General features: G+C 39.0%; 1 protein-coding gene across 1 annotated transcript in view; it reads right to left on the minus strand.

Moving 5' to 3' along the window:
• atxn10 (ataxin 10) overlaps positions 1–22,129 on the minus strand; it is a 225,722-nt gene that overhangs the window by 128,469 nt on the left and 75,124 nt on the right. Inside the window, exons 5-6 of the mRNA XM_048607840.1 lie at positions 20,941–21,049; positions 18,071–18,240 (exon numbers count right to left, since the gene is read on the minus strand). Of these exons, the coding sequence (XP_048463797.1) occupies positions 18,071–18,240; positions 20,941–21,049 (279 nt within the window). The remainder of the gene's footprint in view (positions 1–18,070; positions 18,241–20,940; positions 21,050–22,129) is intronic.

Genomic DNA, 22,129 nt, shown 5'->3' on the forward strand with positions numbered 1-22,129 from the left:
CCCCTATCTCCTACCCAGTAACCTCATCCCGCCCCCTTGACCTGTCCATCCTCCCTGGACTGACCTATCTCCTCCCTAACTCCGCACCTGCACTCACCTTTACTGGCTCCATCCCCACCTCTTTGACCTGTCTGTCTCCTCTCCACTTATCTTCTCTTCTATCCATCTTCTATCCACCTCCCCCTTTCTCCCTATTTATTTCAGAACCCCCTTCCCCTCCCCCATTTCTGAGGAAGGGTCTAGGCCCGAAACGTCAGCCTTCCTGCTCCTCTGATGCTGCTTGGCCTGCTGTGTTCATCCAGCTCTACACCTTGTTATCTCAGATTCTCCTACATCTGCAGTTCCTACTATCTCTTAATAATAAGTTTTTTTATGTCAATGATTGACCATATATGTAGATCATTACTTCTGCAATTTGAGTTCCAGAATTGGAATAGGAAAACCTTTTAAGCACAGCAGCAGATCTCCGGTCAGGCATGCTACAAAAAATATAACTGAGTCCTCCATTAGGCTGAATAAAATAGATATAACTTGTACTGAAATGTAAAATCTGAACAAGATAGGCATATTGGGTAGATAAATCTCAACTTGTTTTTGTTTTGAACAGCTTGTGATGGTACAACTAAATAAAAATTCATATCTTGTATTCTCTGGGATAATATCATTTGTTCCAACTTGAACATACTTGTAATCATTTGGAAGCAATTCAAATCTCTATGTGGCATGGAGAAAATCTTTTCAAAAGCAGCTATGCACAAAGTCAATATTGTTTGAGCGTACAAATTCTCTTAAAATCTTTATTTCATTTTTCTTTTGTTCCTCTAATTTCCTTGGTTGCTGTGAAAAGTATGCACAGATAAGAAACAATAAAGCCATGCCATGATTATAAATGGGGTGCAATAGGGTTACAACCATACAGCCCAAGTATTTTCTTTTGCTCACTAACTTTGATTATAAAAGCATCTTTCACGCAATACTTACTAAGTATTTCAAGGGAAGACAATCAAAGAGCCATGGTTAGCAAACAGGAGACTCATAAGGGGCATAAACACCAACACAGACCAATCGGTTCTAATGATTTGCTTCTGTGGTATAATTTTATGCATGAAAGCTGACACATACCTATTTTTTATACCACTAAGGATCAGGAGGTAGATGAGAAGGTATGCTAAATATGGAGCCTAGGAATGCTTGAAGATGCCCTTCAGGGACAGGAAAAGAAATATTTTGTATAGTTACAGTGACTACATTTCAAGAGATGAAGTGACAAAACACAAAAGGAGTCTGTTTTAGCAATGGCAGGCTTTGGGACGCTGTTAATGGCTGAAATTAATGTGATATGCACAAAGAGTTCTTATAAATAATGTTTAGATGGCTGGCCCACATCCAGAAATTGCAACAAGATAATGGCCCAGGTTTTAATGGGCCCAAACACAAAAGGTTTACTATTTGGTTCAATCATTGCTTTCCAAAGAAGCCAAAATTGCAACAGAAACAAAAATATATTTCAGTTGTTATATAGATGGTAAATAACATAACTAAATACTTAACTCATATGAAAAGCTCATGTTCACAATCTTTTTATGTAACAAGTATAATGCAAATAAAGCCAGGCAAACACAAAGTTTAAAAGCTTGATTTTCAATTACATTCTCTATTTGATACGATTAATGCAAAAGGATACATAAATCTAAAACTTAAGACGAGGCCTGTTTCACAAAAAAATTGCTGAAGTCAGGAATCCCCCCCACCTCCCCCACAAAAAAAAAAGTTCCAGAGCAGTACTTAGCATCCTCTATATAAACGAAAAATATTATAATTGAAACACTAGCCAGTATAAAGGATAAGTATCCCAAATCTCAAGTACTCACCCCAAACAGGCTACTGAATGAATTAACAACATATTGAATGCCTAATTTATAAATTATGTTTTGGATACCAAAGTTCACAGTGTCATAGGCAATACTCAGGCCAGATTTGGCCAGCAACTATCCATTCAAGTAATCGACTGCTTATCTCCAAAAGAACAGAACAGAAATTTGGTTTAAAGAAGAGCAAGGAAAGCAAGTAAACATCCCTAGACATACAGATATCAGGCAGAATAGGAGGGAGACAAAGATGTGAGAGTGTATATCAATATTGGTTAAAGAATCATGTAGGTGCGATATACTAAATGAAGCATTATGAATTTCTTTTGAGCTCAAGAAAAAGGAAGGGCTTAAGTTCTAAATGTGTATTAAAGACCCCCAAATCATGGGACAAAATTAGAAGAGCAAATAAGTCGGCAAACTTCTCAGTGCAAGAACAACATGACATTAATTGGTTAGGAATTCAACTACCCAAACAGAGAGGGATACAAACAGTATGAAAAGGTACAGAGTGCATAATCTTCTTGAACTGCCTTCAAACGAATTTTTTTTAGTCAGCACAGAACTAGCCTAATGAGAGTGGTTCAATTCTAGATTGTGTTAGAAAATGAACTGGACAAATGGATGAAGTAGTGGCGGTGACCATATTAGGACAAGTGATCATAACACAGTTAGATTTAGCATCATTGTTGAAAAGGAACAAAGATAGTACAAGGGTAAAATTTTTAAACTTGGATAAGGCAAACTTTATAATCTAAGAAATGATCTGGAAGAAGTGGACTGGTTATGGCTAAGTGAAGGAAATGAAGCATTCAAAAGTGAGATTCAGCAGGCATAGTATAGACGTGTCCACACAAAGAAAAAGGTTCATACTGCCAAGTTTGGAGTTTCCTGGTTATCTGGAACCATACAAGGTAAGATAAAGCAGAAAAATACAGCAAATAACAATTTCAAAAAGTAATATCTTGGGAAGCTTTGGTGTAAAAAGTACAGGTGTGAAATTACAAGGAAATTGGGAAAACAAAAAGTATAAAAAAAGTATTGCTGGTAAAGTTAAGTAGAAATTCAAAGACATTTTATCAGTATTTTAACAGCAAACAGATGTTTAAGGAAAGAGTTGCGCCTATCAGAGATGTATACAGTAACTTATGAGGAGATTCAGAAGATGTGGGCAGATATCTTCATCAGATTTTTTTGTCTCTATCTTCACAAAGGACAGGAATGATGTAGACATTCTCCCTAAAAAGGGAGTGTAAAATATTAGATAAAGTAAGTAAAATGAGAAGGCAATTGCGAGAGAGACTGGTTAAAACATCAGGGCTGTTGAAAGGAAGCCAAGGGAAAAAAAATAGCAGATGATCCCAGGACCAGTTTGTAATCCTCATCGGACAGCAATGACGTACTAGAGGATGAAAGGTCTGCAAATGTTGTACCACTGTTCAAAAAGGTGCAAGGGATAGCTAAATAATTATAGGTTAGTCAATCCAACCTCAAAAGGTGAGAAATGATTAGAATCAATATTGGGTAACAGGAATAACTGTTACTTGGAAAGGCATGTATTAATCATTAATTGTCAGTATGGTTTTGTTAAGAAAAGGCCTGTTTTTATTTACTTCAAAATCCAATTATTAATGAGGATTGAGGATGGTAGTGCAGTGATGTTATCTACATGCAGTTTAACATAGCTTTAGTTGATAGTGAAGATGATGGCTGTCGACTGCACGATGAGATCAATGGTTTGGCTGTGAACTGAAAGGTATAAATGGAATTCATTGCAGAGAAATATAAGGTTATACATTTATGGAGGGCAAACCAAACAAGGGAATGTGCAATAAATGGGAGGTTATTGAGAGGGTTAGAGGAAGAAGTGAGAAACTTTGGAATACATGTTCACATATCCCTGAAGATGGCAGGTCACTTAGCAAAGGTGGTAAAGGCGGCCTATGGGATGCTTTTCTTCATTGGATGAAGTATTGAATAAAAACAAAAATCAGGGCAAAATGCTGGAATTTTCTAAGACGCTTAGGCCATAGCTGGGTTTTGTGCCCAGTTCTGGTCACCGTATACAACAAGAAACAGAAGAGGCTGAGTGGGTGGCTCAATCGAAAATAATGAGGGCTGGATACACTGGACATGGAAGATCTGTCTTCCCTAGCAGAAAGGGAAGTTACCAGGGGCACAGATTTAAGGTGATCAATAGAAGGGTTAAAGGAGACATCTGAAGAAACTTTCATTGGGAGGGTGGTGGGTAACTTAAAATTGCTGCCCAGTTTGGTAGTTGATGCGGATGCCCTCAATTCATTTAAAAGGAATCTAGTTCAGTTGGCATAGATATGCTTGACTGAATAGCTTCTTTCTGTGCTGTGACTTTTCTATGGTTCTACAATTTTAGGAAGGCATTTTGTCCCTAGTGATGGAAGATCTTGCTGTTGCTCAAATCCTATGTCAAAACAGATTCAATCCTTAAGTTCCAGTTGTGTAGAAATTTAGCTCTATTGTATTGTCGGGCAAAGTTAATTTGCTCCTAAACCATTCTTAATACCATCTATCTGTATCGCTGCCTTTAAAGTGATATAATTTGAATATATTTATGCCAACAAGGGAAGGAATAACATTTTTCTTTAAATGTCTGAATTACCATAAAAAATGACAAGAATCACTTCCTCAGTTATCTGTAGTTGACAGAAAAGGCCATAGTCTTGGTGAAGACTTAGCATTCATCTTTAGCAGTTTTAAACCAATTCTTTCAAAACAGAGCTGCAGAATTCCTGAAAAACGGTTCTAAGCTGACTGTTTACATAGAACAAATTACACCACACAATCTCAAAATGGTGTACTTTTGTAACATCAGGTAAATTTGGCCTCAATGACTTGATTATAGAACCCCTTCATAATATCAGAACATAATTTAAAACCATACCAGAAAATCATCTATTTACCACAGTGAAGTTGTATAGTTTTTTTGTTTTTGCTTTATCCTAATACACCCGACTTTCACAGTTTAAAAAAGCTGACAGAAAGCCTACATTCAAATGACAAGATTGTGTTTTTAAGAGAAGGACACTTAAGATAAAGAGTACTGAATTCAGAAAAAAATACAATAATACACAGTACTAATGTCCATAACTCAAATCTAATTGCACAAATCAGATGTACACAAGAATTCTTCTCAAGTTTGGCAATTTAAATTTTGACCACATCTAATAAAAGTTCAAGATAATCAACCAAAATGCCTCGAAGTAAGTCACTGCTAGACATGGGAGAGAAGAAAATCTTTTAATTTGCAAACGTCTTTTTACAAAAGACCTGTGTTAATTTTTTGCAAAAATCACGACCACAAAATTATGATGAACTCTGACATTATCAGGCACAATTAACATCACCACAGCATCCTCATTTAACAGGAATACTCCAAGCAGTGGTAAAATTAGGGAATCTATTCATTTGTATTTACGTGGCAAAATATTTTGGTAAATAAGGCATCAACATGGTTGTAAAAAAAAACGACGAGATTAAGTAACATCGGATGAGATTAAAAAATATATTCGTACAAGATGGCAAACTGCCCTTTTCATAATTTCAATACATTATATTGAATACATTGTAAATTATCTTAGAATTTATCTGGATAAGCATACCAATATGCATACATGCAACATAGGGCCAGAGTTTTTCCTCATATCTTTCTTCAAAAATAAAGACTGTATTGACAGTTGATACCTGGTTTCATTTACCCTCATAATACTGGAGGAAACACCAATGAATGCCAAATAAAAACCCTCAAATGAACATAATACACGGTGAGAGGATGCTACAACTGTACTGCACTTCAAGACAGGATTATAACAATCTTGCTATTTCTTCGTATTGTCAGCTTACCTACTGATTGTATACTCAAACCTGGGCCCTTTTTTTCTTGACGGACATTCTAGTATTTGGCTGAGGTATTGGTACCATTAAAGAGATTCCAACTGTTAAAGGTAAAATATTAAACCAATTTCTTAGCTGCAAAAAAAAAAGGTGCAAAGCTTGAATGTGTTCCTTTTGCTTGCAGAAAACAGATCCCTGCACATGAATATGTGTCACTTCTAGCAGTCGGAAATGAGCAATTTTCCAAGTTCAACAGATTATCTAAAATTAGTTGTCAACATAGCTATCCACAAACTCAGGATTCTTCAGCAAGTGTTGCTCAACTGTGGAATCATATCCAATAGCAGACATTTTGTTTTAGGTTTTGCAACTGCAAACAGGTCGAGTATGGTCTGTATTCTGAACATTTCAAATAACTGAAGGAACATGAAACAAAACAATTTCCAATGCTGGAAATCTGAAACAAAAACAGAAATTACTGATGAAATTCAGCAGGTCTGGCTGCATCTATGGGAAGCAAGCAGGGTTAACATTTCAAGGTCAGTGACTCTGAAGAAGAGTCGCCAGACTCAAAACATTAACTCTGCTTTCTTTCAACTGAAGGAACATACCTTTTGGACTATCAACTGGAGCAGGAATTGGACATTGCTATATAGCTGAAATACAAGGAGGGGTTTGCAACTTGGAAAAAAAATCAAGTGATACAGATTTTTTAATTGTACATGACAATGTTGCTTTTGCAGCAGTGAGATTATTAGATCTTTCACCAAAGTGGACCAGGGAATTTTGAGTTAAGAAAATACTGCGAGATGTCAGCTCTTAGATTGGTTGAGCTACAGAATGGTGGGAGAAGCTTTTCGATTATAAAAGTCTTACCTCGCGTGTCTGCGGCCTTTCAGTTGTTTCAGCGGCGGGAGTCCGGGAGGAAGCGCGAGGGCAGCCTGGGAAGGTAAGCTTTTCGATTATAAAAGTCTTACCTCGCGTGACTCCATTTTTGGAGTAAGTGAAGTAATATATTTGGGCAGTTGCTTTACCCGAAACACTACCTAGGTAGTGTCTCCCACCCATCCTCCTCCTCTAACCAAAAAAAAAAGGTTCTGAGCACTGATTTGGTAAGGCTACTAGTTTTTTTTTTTAATAGTCTGTTCAGAACAGTGGGAATGGATGTTAGGGCAGTTGTATGCTCCTCCTGTAGAATGTGGGAGGTAAGGGTCACCACTAGTGTCCCCACTGACTTCATCTGCAGGAAGTGCACCCAACTCCAGCTCCTCGGAAACCGTGTTAGGGAACTGGAACTGGAGCTGGATGAACTTCGGATCATTCGGGAGGCTGAGGGGGTAATTGAGAGGAGTTACAGGGAGGTAGTCACACCTCAGGTACAGGAAAGAAGTAGATGGGTTACAGTCAGGGGACGGAAAAGGAACAGGCAGACAGTGCAGGGATCCCCTGTGGCCGTTCCCCTCAAAAACAAGTATACCGTTTTGGATACTGTTGGGGGGGGATGACTTACCAGGGGTAAGCCATGGGGTACAGGTCTCTGGCACAGAGTCTGTCCCTGTTGCTCAGAAGGGAAGGGGGGAGAGGGGGAGAGCATTAGTCATTGGGGACTCCATAGTTAGGGGGACAGATAGGAGATTCTGTGGGAACGAGAGAGACTCGCGGTTGGTGTGTTGCCTCCCAGGTGCCGGGGTCCGTGATGTCTCGGATCGTGTTTTCGGGATCCTTAAAGGGGGAGGGGGAGCAGCCCCAAGTCGTGGTCCACATAGGCACCAACGACATAGGTAGGAAAAGGGATGGGGATGTAAGGCAGAAATTCAAGGAGCTAGGGTGGAAGCTTAGAGCTAGAACAAACAGAGTTGTTATCTCTGGTTTGTTACCCGTGCCACGTGCTAGCGAGGCGAGGAACAGGGAGAGAGAGCAGTTGAATACGTGGCTACAGGGATAGTGCAGGAGGGAGGGATTCAGATACCTGGATAATTGGGGCTCATTCTGGGGTAGGTGGGATCTCTACAAACGGGATGGTCCACACCTGAACCAGAGGGGTACCAATATCCTGGGGGGGAAATTTGCTAATGCTCTTTGGGAGGGTTTAAACTAATTCAGCAGGGGGATGGGAACCTGAATTGTAGCTCCAGTGTACAGGAGGTTGAGAGTAGTGAGGTCATAAATAAGGTTTCAAGGTCGCAGGAGTGTACCGGCAGGCAGGAAGGTGGTTTGAAGTGTGTCTACTTCAATGCCAGGAGCATCCGGAATAAGGTGGGTGAACTTGCAGCATGGGTTGGTACCTGGGACTTCGATATTGTGGCCATTTCGGAGACATGGATAAAGCAGGGACAGGAATGGTTGTTGCAGGTTCCGGGGTTTAGATGCTTCAGCAAGATCAGGGAAGGTGTGGCATTGTTAGTCACGGACAGTATTACCGTGGCAGAAAGGACGTTTGATGAGAACTCGTCTACTGAGGTAGTATGGGCTGAGGTTAGAAACAGGAAAGGAGAGGTCACCCTGTTGGGAGTTTTCTATAGGTCTCCGAAAAGTTCCAGAGATGGAGAGGAAAAGATTGCAAAGATGATTCTGGATATAAGCGAAAGTAACAGGGTAGTTGTTATGGGGTCTTTAACTTGCCAAATATTGACTGGAAACGCTGTAGTTCAAGTACTTTAGATGGGTCAGTTTTTGTCCAATGTGTGCAGGAGGGTTTCCTGACACAGTATGTAGATAGGCCAACAAGAGGCGAGGTAACATTGGATTTGATACTGGGTAATGAACCAGGCCTGGTGTTAGATTTGGAGGTAGGTGAGCACTTTGGTGATAGTGACCACAATTCGGTTACGTTTACTTTAGCGATGGAAAGGGATAGGTATATACCGCAGGGCAAGAGTTATAGCTGGGGGAAAGGCAATTATGAGGCAATTAGGCAAGATTTAGGATGCATAGGATGGAGAAGGAAACTGCAGGGGCTGGGCACAATTGAAATGTGGAGCTTGTTCAAGGAACAGCTACTGCGTGTCCTTGAGAAGTATGTACCTGTCAGGCCGGGAGGAAGTGGTCGAGCGAGGGAACCGTGGTTTACTAAAGAAGTTGAATCTCTTGTCAAGAGGAAGAAGGAGGCTTATGTCGAGATGAGGCGTGAAGGCTCAGTTAGGGTGCTTGAGAGTTACAAGTTAGCCAGGAAGGACCTAAAGAGAGAGCTAAGAAGAGCCAGGAGGGGACATGAGAAGTCTTTAGCAGGTAGGATCAAGGAAAACCCTAAAGCTTTCTATAGGTATGTCAGGAATAAAAGAATGACTAGAGTAAGATTAGGGCCAGTCAAGGACAGTAGTGGGAAGTTGTGCGTGGAGTCCGAAGAGATAGGAGAGGCACTAAATGAATACTTTTCGTCAGTATTCACACAGGAAAAAGACAATGTTGTCGAGGAGAATACTGAGATACAGTCTATTAAACTAGACGGGATTGAGGTTCATAAGGAGGTGGTGTTAGCAATTCTGGAAGGTGTGAAAATAGATATGTCCCCTGGGCCGGATGGGATTTATCCTAGGATTCTCTGGGAAGCTAGAGAGGAGATTGCAGAGCCTTTGGCTTTGGCTTTGATCTTTATGTCGTCATTGTCTTTAGGAATAGTGCCAGAAGACTAGAGACTAGCAAATGTTGTCCCCTTGTTCAAGAAGGGGAGTAGAGACAACCCTGGTAATTATAGACCAGTGAGCCTTACTTCGGTTGTGGGTAAAGTGTTGGAAAGGATTATAAGAGATAGGATTTATAATCATCTGGAAAGGAATAATTTGATTAGGGATAGTCAACACGGTTTTGTGAAGGGTAGGTCGTGCCTCACAAACCTTATTGAGTTCTTTGAGGTGACCAAACAGGTGGATGAGGGTAAAGCGGTTGATGTGGTGTATTTGGATTTCAGTAAAGCGTTTGATAAGGTTCCCCATGGTAGGCTATTGCAGAAAATACGGAGGCATGGGATTGAAGGTGATTTAGCGGTTTGGATCAGAAATTGGCTAGCTGTAAGAAGACAGAGGGTGGTGGTTGATGGGAAATGTTCATCCTGGAGTTCAGTTACTCGTGGTGTACCTCAAGGATCTGTTTTGGGGCCACTGCTGTTTGTCATTTTTCTAAATGACCTGGATGAGGGCGTAGAAGGATGGATTAGTAAATTTGCGGATGACACCGCAACTTGAGGAACAGCATCTCCTCTCTAAAATGGACCCTTTACAGACTCAACATAAATCTAAATTTCAGAACATAATTTATTCCTACTTTGTTTTTTTCTAGATTTTGACTGTATTCTGCTTTTGGTTGGCAGCTCTTCATTGTACAGTCATTTACACCTTCTCTGGACACACCTTTTGCTACTTATCTTATTACCAATCACTTTGGCAGCGTACCACACATTTTTTGCCATTGATCCCTCTGTTCCAAATTTTGGATATTTCTGGGTTTCAAGTTGGGTCAAGCTGAATCAGGTGGGATCAAGGGCTGCTCGGAGCACGAAAATTAGATGGATATGCAATTGGTGAAGCACATAATGATCAAACATTTTGTTAAAATATTACTCCTTCCTAATTGACAGTAAAGACAATATATGTAGCATTTGTGCATTTTATATACAAAAAATTGCATTCAGTTTGGAAAGTTGAATTCAGATATTGTAGGAGCACATGGATTCAGAGTGTTAAGATTTATAAAACTGAAATCCTGAAATTAGAACAAGTGTAACCAATGTAAATAATGATGTTACGAAGTGAAACATAGCAGTGTGGGAAAGAGGAAAAAGATTTAATGATACTGTACTTGGAAATATCAGCTAAAGCATTTTCCACTGGCAAACTGACTTAACACTTATGGGCCAACGCTACTTCACCAGTCTAACCTTCCTTACCTATGTTACCTCATTTGTTTTAGATCATTGACCTCTTTAATTCCCGAAACAACTCAGATTATCTTCATAATTTCAGACCATTCTAGCTTCAAGTTTTCAGCCCGGCATGGCATCTTGCAGATTGGGTCAGCAGGGGACCCTTAAAGAAATGCTGACTTAACTTTCATATTTGTCTCTCCAAAAATGATCTATGTTTGAATTCACAGCAAATTTATCCTCAGACACTTCTATCTTTCACTAACAGCTACCTCTTCACTTTCTGATTGTATCAATTTTCCCCAGTTCCTGTTTTCCCTTTTTCACTATTTTCAATGATGCTTCCAACTTGATTTGATGTTTTACCATCAATAAAGCAAAATGGCTTCCTTCCAATCTCAAAATCTCCAGCTCCTTAATTTTCTTCATGTGCCAGTTTCTGATCTTTGAGAACATAATACAGGCAGTACTTTGAAAAGTAGTACTTTCCAAATAGGACATTACATGGAAACCTCGTCTGCCTTTTCGGGTAGGCATATAAGATGTCATATCACTTATTGAAGAGGAGGGGACTTCTCTCAGTATTTTATGAGCCCTAAACCAACAGCACCAAAACTGATCACACAGTTATTTATCTTATTTGTGTTTGAGAGTCCTTGCAGTGTTCATGTTGGCCAACACGTCAGTGATTACACCTGAAAAGAACATTTTTGTAGTGAAGCACTTTGAATGCCCTGAATATATAAAAACCGTTCATATAAAATGAAAGCATTTTATTTTCCTTGTTTTTCTCTACTTACCATTTTTAATCCTCAAACTTATTTCAGTACCTCGTTACCATTTATGTCCCCTTTTTCTGCAACATTATGGCCACCACCAGGACCCTGACATCCAATTTCCACAATAGTCCTCCTTACTAGCTGTAGACTTTCCTTCAAAACATCCCTATAGGCTTTTCTCTTCGACTACATTGCAAGAAACACAAATAAAAGTCGTATGGAAGCAGTTAAAAAAAACTTAGCCAGTTCATTCAATAAATCTCTAGTTGTGCTGTTTCATCCATCAGCTGTAAAATTCCATACACGCCTTACACAAAAAAAATTTTCTCCCTGTTCCTTAGTAAAAAGGAACATGGAATTTCAAATTTACTTCAATGAAACGTTACGTAAAATATCTAGATAATAAAAAGTGATGAAAAGGAATAACAAATCAGTTGACTTTGTTTACTTGTCAATGAGAGGCTGTGGATTTTGCTGGTACATACAGCCAACTCTGTTAGTACGAAGCACATTAGATGTAGAATTTACTTTGAAAATTCATCACTTAAAGTCTTAAAAACTTTGGGATCCATGCACACAATTCAACCTAGTCTTTTGCTCCAACTCAAATTTATTTCAAAAACAGCAGCTTATTATTCTGGTTCCAATCATCAGCCACTTTAATTTCATACACTAGCATATGTAAGACAACTTGATTTATTAATTCAAGCATCCAGTGCAAACTTCATTCCAATTATAGTTAAGGTAGAGTTGCAATAGAATCATGTGCAGTCTTGTCAACATTTCTTTTAAACGGAGTAAACCATCCCCCTCGAGAATTGTGTTTCAGGGCCACACAGAAAACATGTCAGAACAAAGAACATTAAATGGAATTACATAAAACATACAACACACAAACAAGCCGTGTGGTCCAATCAGTCCAGGTCAAAGTACTCAAGCCATGTAACTGAAGGATTTTTTTAAAAAATAAGAAGATTTAAATCACATGTGTAGTATAAACAGTTTGTGCGTAAAGTGACAGAGGTAGAACCATTTTACAATTATTGCACTATACATACCCTAATCCCCTCTTATTAAGCATGCCTTTATCCTAAATTAAACCAGTCCCATTTGCCAGCATTTGGCCCACATCCCTCTAAACTCTTCCTATTCGTATACTCATCCAGATGCCTTTTAAATGTTGTAATTATACCAGCCTCTACCACTTCCTCTGGCAGATCATTCCATACATGCATCACCCCTGTGTTTAAAATGTTGCCCTTTAGATCCCTTTTAAAGCTTCCCCCCTCACCTTAAACCTATGCCCTCTAGTTTTGGACTCCCACACCCCGGGGTAAAAAAACCTTGTCTATTTACCCCATCTGTGCCCCTTCTGATTTTATAAACCTCAATAAAGGTCACCCCTCAGCCTCCGATACTCTAGGAAAAATTGCATCAGCCTATTCAACCTCTCCCTGAAGCTCAAACCCCCCTCCAACACCGGCAACATCCTTGTAAATGTTTTCTGAACCCTTTCAAGTTTCACAACATCCTTCTTATAAGAGGGAGGCCAAAACTGCACACAGTATTCCAAAAGTGGCCTTAACCAATATCCTGCACAGCAGCAACATGACCTCCCAACTCCTATACTCAATGCAGTGACCAATAAAGGTAAGCATATCTAATGCCTTCTTCACTATCCTATCTACCAACGAATACCTATAGATACCTACATGTAAATAATACAATTTACAGTCTCTCTCTCATTCTCAGAATAACCAGTTAATGTTTCACATTTTCCATCCAGTTGCTTTTCATTTCAGTTTTCAACTTTATGAAGCCCTCACTATGTTCCTCCATCCAGACAAACAAGCTTCGCCCAATGTCCTGAAAACAGTGAGCAAAAATTGCAGTATTTATTGTATCACAATACCAACCATTTTATCACATGCCAGAGGACAATCTGTCACATATGTTTTAAATGTCAAAAAATCAATAATACTTGTAAAAGCAAGCCTAAAGACTAGCAGTTTTAGCATCCAGTAGAAAGTTCTACTCAGTTGTACAATTCTGTGTGATACTAATCAAAAGATCCACTCATGATAACGATGACCCTCAGATAGTAGTGGTAAGTTTTTCTGCCCCAGACTGCCAATTTACCAATTTCTGAATGCAACACCTATCCAATGCCTCTGCTTGAACTGACAGGGAGCCACATATAACTTGCCAGGAGTCATACTGACACAATAATGACAATAGTGGCCATGGATTTGGAAGGTGCTGTTGATGAAGCTTTGGTGAATTTCTGCAGTGCATTTTCTATGTTGCTACTGTGTGCTGGCGATGGAAAGCAGGCTGCTTTGCCCTGGATGGTGCCAAGCTTCTTGAATGTTGCTGAAGCTGCACTCATTCAGGCAAATGGGAGGATTCAATCACACTCCTGACTTGAGGGCGGGCTGTGGGGAATCAGGTGGTGAGTTATTCAGTGCAGGAGTTCTAGTCTCTGACTTGCTCTTGCAAATACATTTGTAGGGCTGGTCCAGTTCCGTTTCTGGTCAATGGTGACCCTCAGAATGTTGGTAGTAGGAGAATCAGTGATGGTAATGCCATTGAATGCCATGGAGGGGGTGGGGTGTAGATTTTCCTTTATTGCAGATGGACATTGACAGGCACATGTGAGGCATGAAGGTTACTAGCCACTTGTCAGGCCAATCCTGCATAATTATCGAGGTCTTGCTTCATTTGGAAATGGACTGCTTCAGAATCCAAGGAGCCATGAATGGTGTTGAACATTGACAATCGTCAGCAAACATCCCCACTTCTGACCTTACGATGGAAGGAACGTCATTGATGTAGTAGTTGAAGATGACTGGGCTTAGTGTCTGAGCTCATTTTCACACCCAAAGAACCCATGAGAACATAATGAAACATGTTGACCGTGACAGAGATAGCACTCGAAGATAAATGGTTTCTTTTTCTCAGAAGATTCTCATGAACTCTGAAGCAAAAGGATCCAAAAGAAGACATCCCAAAGATATTTTCCCGATGGCTTACCTGATGTGAAATACCTGAGACTTATCCAAAGTGAGATAAAGCATGGTATATTCTAAAGGGCAGCATGATCACACCAGTTCAGCAGCTCCTACCTTTCAGGGCTTCTCAATACTGATGAGAGCTCTTAGATGGTATTAAGATAGAATTTCACAGGTACAGAATCATCTTAGGCCTGCATCTGAAGCAGCAACAGCTCCAGGTGGGTAAGTACTTGTGTGAAATGGATCCAATACCAAAGAGATCCTTTTCAGGCTAAGTTTTGATAAAACTAGGCAGGCATTTACCCAGTCCTGAGGATTTTGGTATCAAATCTGTTAAGTCAGGCCACAGGTCTCAGCAGTCAGTAGTCTCAGTAGATTATAAAGAATTGTACAGTCTTGCTAATTCATGCAAAGACACAGGTTCAGAGATAAGCTCTTTTTGATATTTGACAGCGTCCTCCCTGATTTATTTAAGTCAGAAAAAGTGCTTACTTTCAAACAGGCGAGTCAGCATACAAGTCAGACTAAGTGCAAAATTTGACAACAGGTGGAAATGGATGGTTTAATGTGAAACTGAGGTTTGGTTTCAGCCAGTGAGTGAGTTAGGGCCTAAGGTGGCTGCCTTGCCCAACAAGAAATTAGCTAAAAGTGAGAAAAAGCAGGAACAATTTTTTTTGAAGTTTTGACATTGTAATACAAGGAAGCGTGATAGGGCACTCAATGGCAATGTAGCTACCATCAGCAATTCTGCAATGAGAGAATATCCTTTAAAAGTAAATCATGTTCATCACCCTCAGAACAAGGCAGAATTCAGCAAACTGAACAAGCAGAAACAATGGAACTTCCTTGGTCAAGTAGATATCGTTGGTCTTATAACAAAATATGATGATGTTGTAATATTGAAAGTCAAAAATTCTGTTAATAAAGCTTTCTCGGTTCTGAAGCAGTAATTACTGCTATCTTCAAAAATGACGTGAAGTATTGAAGACTTACCCAAAATGAGGTAAAGCGAGGTTCATTCTCAAGCGGCAGCATGTTCACACCAGCTCAGTGGTCCCCACTTCTTCAGAACTCTTCGATACCAATGACAACACTTGGATGGTACACAAAATGGTACAGAATTTCACAGGTACAGAATTGTCTCAGGCTCCATTTGAAGAAGCCACCTGCCTCTGACTGCCAAAAGTCAAGGTCCAGCATCTGGGAGGCCACACTTGAAGTTGAAGGTTTTATGAAGTAATACTTACCTATAATGGTAAAGTTATTAAGGACCTTTTTAACATTTGCAGTATCAGACAAATGTACGCTGAGTTGGCAAGGATGTAACCAACTAGAACCTGTGGTACCTAACTCTCATATTGAAATCAAGAACTTATCATGATTCCTGTGTTACACTTCGAGATCAGACAGGGCAGAATTCTTCAGCTATTTTTGCAATGAAGTCAGATTGCATAACTGGCAGAACTAATTTACATATTGAAATAGAGATGGGAAGTTATAGTACTTTTCACTTTAAGGGAGTGATGGCACTGCTATTTCATTCGGCAGCATTCAAGGTGTGCCTGTTGAGACTGCCCAACACTACAGGGAACAGAACCACTCTCCATATACAGCAAGATTCTTCAGCCAGACTGCAAAACAGGAATGATATTCTACTTTTGTACAAGAACCCAGAAAATTTTTAGCCTTGAACTGGTAATCCAGAGACACCATCAGATGTGCCAGTAGGCAATTCTGAAGTTCTACTTATTTATTTTTTCATCCAGCATGTTTTGCAATGACTTTCAGATACAGTCTGTTTACTTTCCTGTGGAATGGTTGAAGAGATTATTGTTAATTCTTCACATTTTTTTAAAAGTATATTCACTCATGGGACGTGGGTGTTACTGCTTGGGCCATTTATTGCCCATCCCTAGTTGCCCTTGTGAAGGAGGTAGTGAACTGCCTTTTTGAACCACTGCAGTCTCCCTGTTGTAGGTTGACCCAAAATGCCCTTAGGCACGAAATTCCAGGATTTTGACCCAGCAAAGGATCTTTGGTGAATTTCTGCAGTGCATCTTGTAGGTAGCACATTCTGCTGATACAGAGGGTTGGTGGTGGAGGGAGTGGTTTGCTCGTGGATATGGTGCCGATCAAGTGGGCTGCTTTGTCCTTGATTGTACAAAGCTTCAAATGTTGTTGGAGCTGCATCCATCCAGGCAAGTGGTGATCACTTCATCACAGTCCTGATCACTTCATCACAGTCCTGATTTGTGCCTGTTCCGAGGAAGGGTCACCGGGCCCAGTTTTGATATTTTTTCTTCTCAGATGCTACCAGACCTGCTGAGTTTTTCCAGCAATTTTCGTTCCTGATTTGTGCCTGGTAGATTGTAGACAGGTTTTGAGCCAGCTAAGACTCCAACCACCGAAGAGTTTATTACCTGATATCCATTGATTCCAGTTTTGCTAGGGTTCCTTGATGCCACACATGATCAAGTGTGGCCTTAATGTTATGAGCTGTCACTCCCACCTTATCTTTGGAATTCTGCTCTTTTGTTCATATTTGAACGAAGGCAGTAATGAGGTCTGCAGCTGAGTAGCCCTGGCAGAACCCAAACTGGTTGCAACTGAACAGGTTATTGCTGAGCAGGTGCTGCTTAATAGCATTGTTGATGATATCTGGACTGATGCGGCAATGATTGACTGGGTTGGATTTGGCCTGTTTTGTGTGTACAGGACATACCTGGGCAATGTTACACATTGTCAGGTAGATGCCAGTGTTGTAACTGGCATCTTTGGTGTTCTCTGAAGAAGTCAACGTATGCGCTGCAATCTTCTTAAAAATTGACTCAATCTTCATCCTAGAATAGAAAATACGGCACAGGAATCTCAAGATATTGTCCTAATATGCAACTGAATGATGATACTCTTCAGCTCTTTGACAAATTCAACTTGACTGTGCAGTTGTCTTTAATTGTCAGATCTTCTCCTCACTCAAAGAAATTATGCCCGGTGGTCAGGTATCCTTTCAGTGCTTTGAACTTTGGGATGTTGTCACGCATCTTATTCTTTGTTTTCAGTGCTGAATGAGTGACTTCAGCCTTCTTGCTGTTTTCGTCTTAAGCCATGCTGAATGATCAGCGTAGCTATTTAAGACATCTTCACGATGCTTGGATCTGTTCAGAAAAGGTCTTCAGGAAGAGATGATGGTGTTAAAAATACACACAGTCAGTCAGTCAGTCATAAAGAGAATGCGTTGTGTTAAATTGTTCAGCTAATCGTGCTAAGAAATTATGTTTAGTTGGAAATTGGAAAAGTACTTTTGGCAGGTGGCAGGGCAGGTATCGATAGATGAGAGTGAGCTAAGCTGCAATGTCACTAATTTCAGTGATCATGTGTTGGTGCGCAACAAAAACAAAACTGGATTCTGTGCAGCTTGGGGCCTTATTGGCCTTACCATCATGCAACAATAAACACCGTTTAACAGTTACTAAGGTGTCTGGCCAGTGCTTCTATTAAGAACTGAAGAACTAACATAAGAACACAATGAAACTGATCAATGCAAAGGCTTGGTGATCTTGAAAATTAAAATTAACATGATGTAGTTCCCTCCTTGAATCAGGAGTTAATGTCTCCAGTATAATTCAGCAACACAACTAAATCATTTTCTATAAACTAAAGTCTTACTTTAAAAATTCTCACCTTATCTTGGTTTTCATTATTGTGATAACAAAGGTTCCCAATGAGATGGATCAAATGAGCTTTAAAACCCACAGCAGGATGGAAGGTGTGATCAGTGAATGACAAAGATTGGGATACACTGAAAATATTCTCATGTTGTTTTCCTGCAAGATGCGTCTGATCCAAAAGATCTAGAATAGAATGTGATATTCAAGAGAAAGTATTAATATAATGTCTCATATTTGCATTAATGTGCTCAATCTTAAATAAAAAGACCATTTTAATTTCGAAAATGCATTACATTTCTCCAAACTTCATTTGCCAGTCATGGCCTTTCTGTTGGCCCTGCAGTTTTTTCATAATTTGTTTTTCACAATTTGCAATATCCACTTGTTCGCATACATATCATTTTAAGTAAATAGTTATAAATAGATCTAAAAGTGCTAACGTTTTTATGTTATGTTAACATAATAAACCCAAAATTACTGCCTTTATTCCTCCTACCACAATACATTTACCCTTTCCATTTTGTGATTAAATGCTTTCCATTGCCAAACTGGGTTCTCTCTGCCAATTTTTGCTTTTAATCTGGTCATTTTTTCAAAAAAAAAACAAACAACTATCCTGACCATTGACTTCTCTTTCCTTCTTTCATACTAAAACCCTCTCTTTCTCAAATATTCATTAACTATTAGATCACTTACATGTTCAACTTCGCTACTAAGACAAGGTCACATATTGTTTCCTTCCTTGTTAGATCACTGTTGCTTGAAAAAAAATCAAGTATGCACTAAACAGAAAATTTTCCGATCTTTCATAAAGGTATTTTCATAATTTTATAAGCAAGTGGAACTCTCCAATGCTTTTGCTGATTTTTATCACACAACCAAGATTACAATAACAGACTGATCAGTATCATCCCACTACTGTTTGTGAGAAATTGCTGGATGCAAATAGATTGCGCCATATCCTACATTAAAATTTTAACTTCTCTCAAAGCCCTTCATTGCCTGTAGTGTTTCGTTTTCCCTTTTAGAATGCATCGAGTTCAAAAAAGGTGCTGTATAAATGCAAGTTATTTCTTCTCTATGCCAGGTGTTGTTGGGTCTTAAAAATCTGTAAAAGGCACAATTGTCAGTACACATATTCGATGCACTTGTCATCAAAGTCATCTCTCAATTTCTTTCCCACTGTTGTATCACCTTTAACAAGCTTCCAGTAGTTTGCCATTTGTTATGCTGTAGCTTTATCCAAAAGAATTCTGTGTGGACCACTTTTACATAAATCCATGTGGTCCAGTGCAGTGGCACTAGTCGGGATTTTGCAGTCAAATGTGAACAAATTCCCCATTCATTATAAATGTACTAAGTGTTTAAACTGGCTTTTACACTGTGCCTGACAATTGTAAATCAGTCAAAATAGAGTGGCACCTTCTTCAGGGTATCTGTATTTGTGTTCTCACCCAAACATACTGAAGAATAACATGCAAAAACTAAAGCAGGAAATACAATGTAAAATCTGTTACAGAAAACAATGTACAGACAGGGAAAGGAGAAATGTATTATTAAGATTGAGAGAGATAATGGGTAAGAAAAAAAAGCAAAATTAGATTTTTAAAAATGTAAACAATGACCAAAGCAATAATAATTTCCACTGGAAAAAATACATTTTCAATACAAAGAGGAGGATGTTGACATTAACTAAGACTACTAAAAATTCATTTACACTTGAATATTCAAGTGAGAGCTAATCGTGATGTACTTGGTGAATATCTAGCGAGCAAATACCATAGATTTATGACCTTCAAAAGTTTTAATGTTGAGTCTTCATTAAGACATCAACGCGGCAATGCTTGAGGTGGAGCTGGGAAAAGTTGACAACAACTTGCCGATTTCTGTGTTTAACTGTGAAGGTAAAGCTGCCAGACATTGCTCCTTGATAACAATTATGGCTTCTCGGTTATAATTACAACAAAATGTGGGCCATTATCTCCAATATAAAGAAGTTTTATAACGCGAAATACTTCATCAATCCAGCCTTGCTTCTACCAAATTTCAGCTTATGTTATTGTTATGAATGTTCAATTTTAATCAATGATCTTAGTTCCTGTTCTATATTATCCTGGGTTATCTGAACACAAAAACTGGGGCCAAGGTTATGAGTTTGTAGGTAATGCTGCATTTGCAGTTACATCAAAGCAATACATGTTACTGCAATAATTTTTGGCAATTTATGAAAGATGGAGAGCAAGGTTATATTGTTCTTGTAATGTTCTCTGTTAGTCTTTTGCCCCTTTTATACTTTCAGGTCATTGAATTTGCACGATAATTACTGCACAACTTCAGTATTCTCTTTGAAGGATTCATATTCCAAATGGTTAATTTCTTTGGCAAACTACTCAATATCTGCAAGGCTTTACATGATGTAGTTCATGGCTCCTAATTCAAATAAGATTACAACTGATCTTTTACAATAAAATAAAACAAAGAACTAAGCATGCTGGAAATATGACGCAAAAACAGAAACTGCTGGAGAAACTCAACAGGTCTGGTAGCATCTGTGAACAGAAAAGAGAATTAATGTTTTGAGTCCAGTGACTAGTTCTGAAGAACGATCACTGGACTCAAAACATTAACACTGAACTTTTATAATGCTGGCCCCAATGTATTAAACCTCTCAACAGTTTGTTTTTTTTGGTTTATGATTGGATTAGCCTCCAATAAACACCTGTCTCATATTAAAATTATCACTTCAATAATTACTAAAAGTAACATTTAAACATTTTCTTATGCAAAATTCAGAACAATTTTTTTGTTTTGATAGTAACTTTCTCAACACCATTCAGAATCTTTCTTGCAATTGTTCCCCATTTATTTTCCCTTTGCACTTACCAACAACAGTCTCTAGGAGACCAGGTGAATTCTGCAAATAACTGAACTTTTCATAGTTTGAAGTTGTTTCACAAAGAATATCAAGAAGCCTGATTACAATGAGGGCTTCCTATGCAAAACAAAAAAAAACCAAGGATAAATTGTGTGTTGGAACACCTAAAAATGATTCACAGAAAATAAGCAGACCATGAGTTCACAAGACCAAATCACAAACATACATTTTATAATTAAGTATTCCAAACTATGGATTGAGAGAATATGCTTTTAGAAACACAACAGTTTTCAAAATAATTTGACAGCAAAAATCGCCATTTGTTACAATTCAAACCAAGGCCAAATAAAGTTAATTTTCTTTTCCTTGATTCAATGTATAGACCAAATTCTAATTTGTTGTTGTGACAAATGATTTCATAAATCCCATTCAATAATAAAAGGGTAAATGAACAGTTCTGTTTTCATATTGAAGTGTAATGCAAGGAGGAAGGAAAAAGAAAAATAAAAAAAACTGCCTTGCCCATAAGGGCTTAAAACAATTCCAGTCTGTGGAAGCATATAAAATTGCATTATTCCACATTTTGTAAAGCAACTGTTACTAGGGTCACTGGCACCTATCAGTTTCTTCACAGTCACACGTAGTCCCAGAACGATCAAGGTTCAATTTCAGTCAGATCTAAATGTGTCTTGTGCATTTCCTTATTGGTCTCACAAGCGTGAAAAAAAAAACAAGCTGACTTCCAAAATTCTCTGTTGTCCAGGGAAATCATGCAGTCAGGCATGCTATACAGAGAGAAATCGGAAACAGACTTGGGAATGTATTTAAACATACTAGAATTGGGAAAAATATGGAAAAATAGGAGGTATAGTGAAGAGATAACACGGTGTAGAGCTGGATGAACACAGCAGGCCAAGCAGCATCAGAGGAGCAGGAAAGTTGATGTTTCGGGTCGAGACCCTTCTTCAGAAATGGGGGAGGGAAAGGGGATTCTGAAATAAATAGGGAGAGAGGGGGAGGCAGTTAGAAGATGGATAAAAGGAGAAGATAGGTGGAATCGAGACAGACAGGTCAAAGAGGCGGGGATGGAGCCAGTAAAGGTGAATGTAGGTGGGGAGTTAGGGAGGTGATAGGTCGGTCCAGGGATGACGGACAGGTCAAGGGGGCGGGATGAGGTTACTGGGTAGGAGATAGGGG

Source organism: Rhincodon typus, chromosome 18, assembly GCF_021869965.1.
Source record: "Rhincodon typus isolate 14 chromosome 18, sRhiTyp1.1, whole genome shotgun sequence".
Classification (NCBI taxonomy): Eukaryota; Metazoa; Chordata; class Chondrichthyes; order Orectolobiformes; family Rhincodontidae; genus Rhincodon; species Rhincodon typus.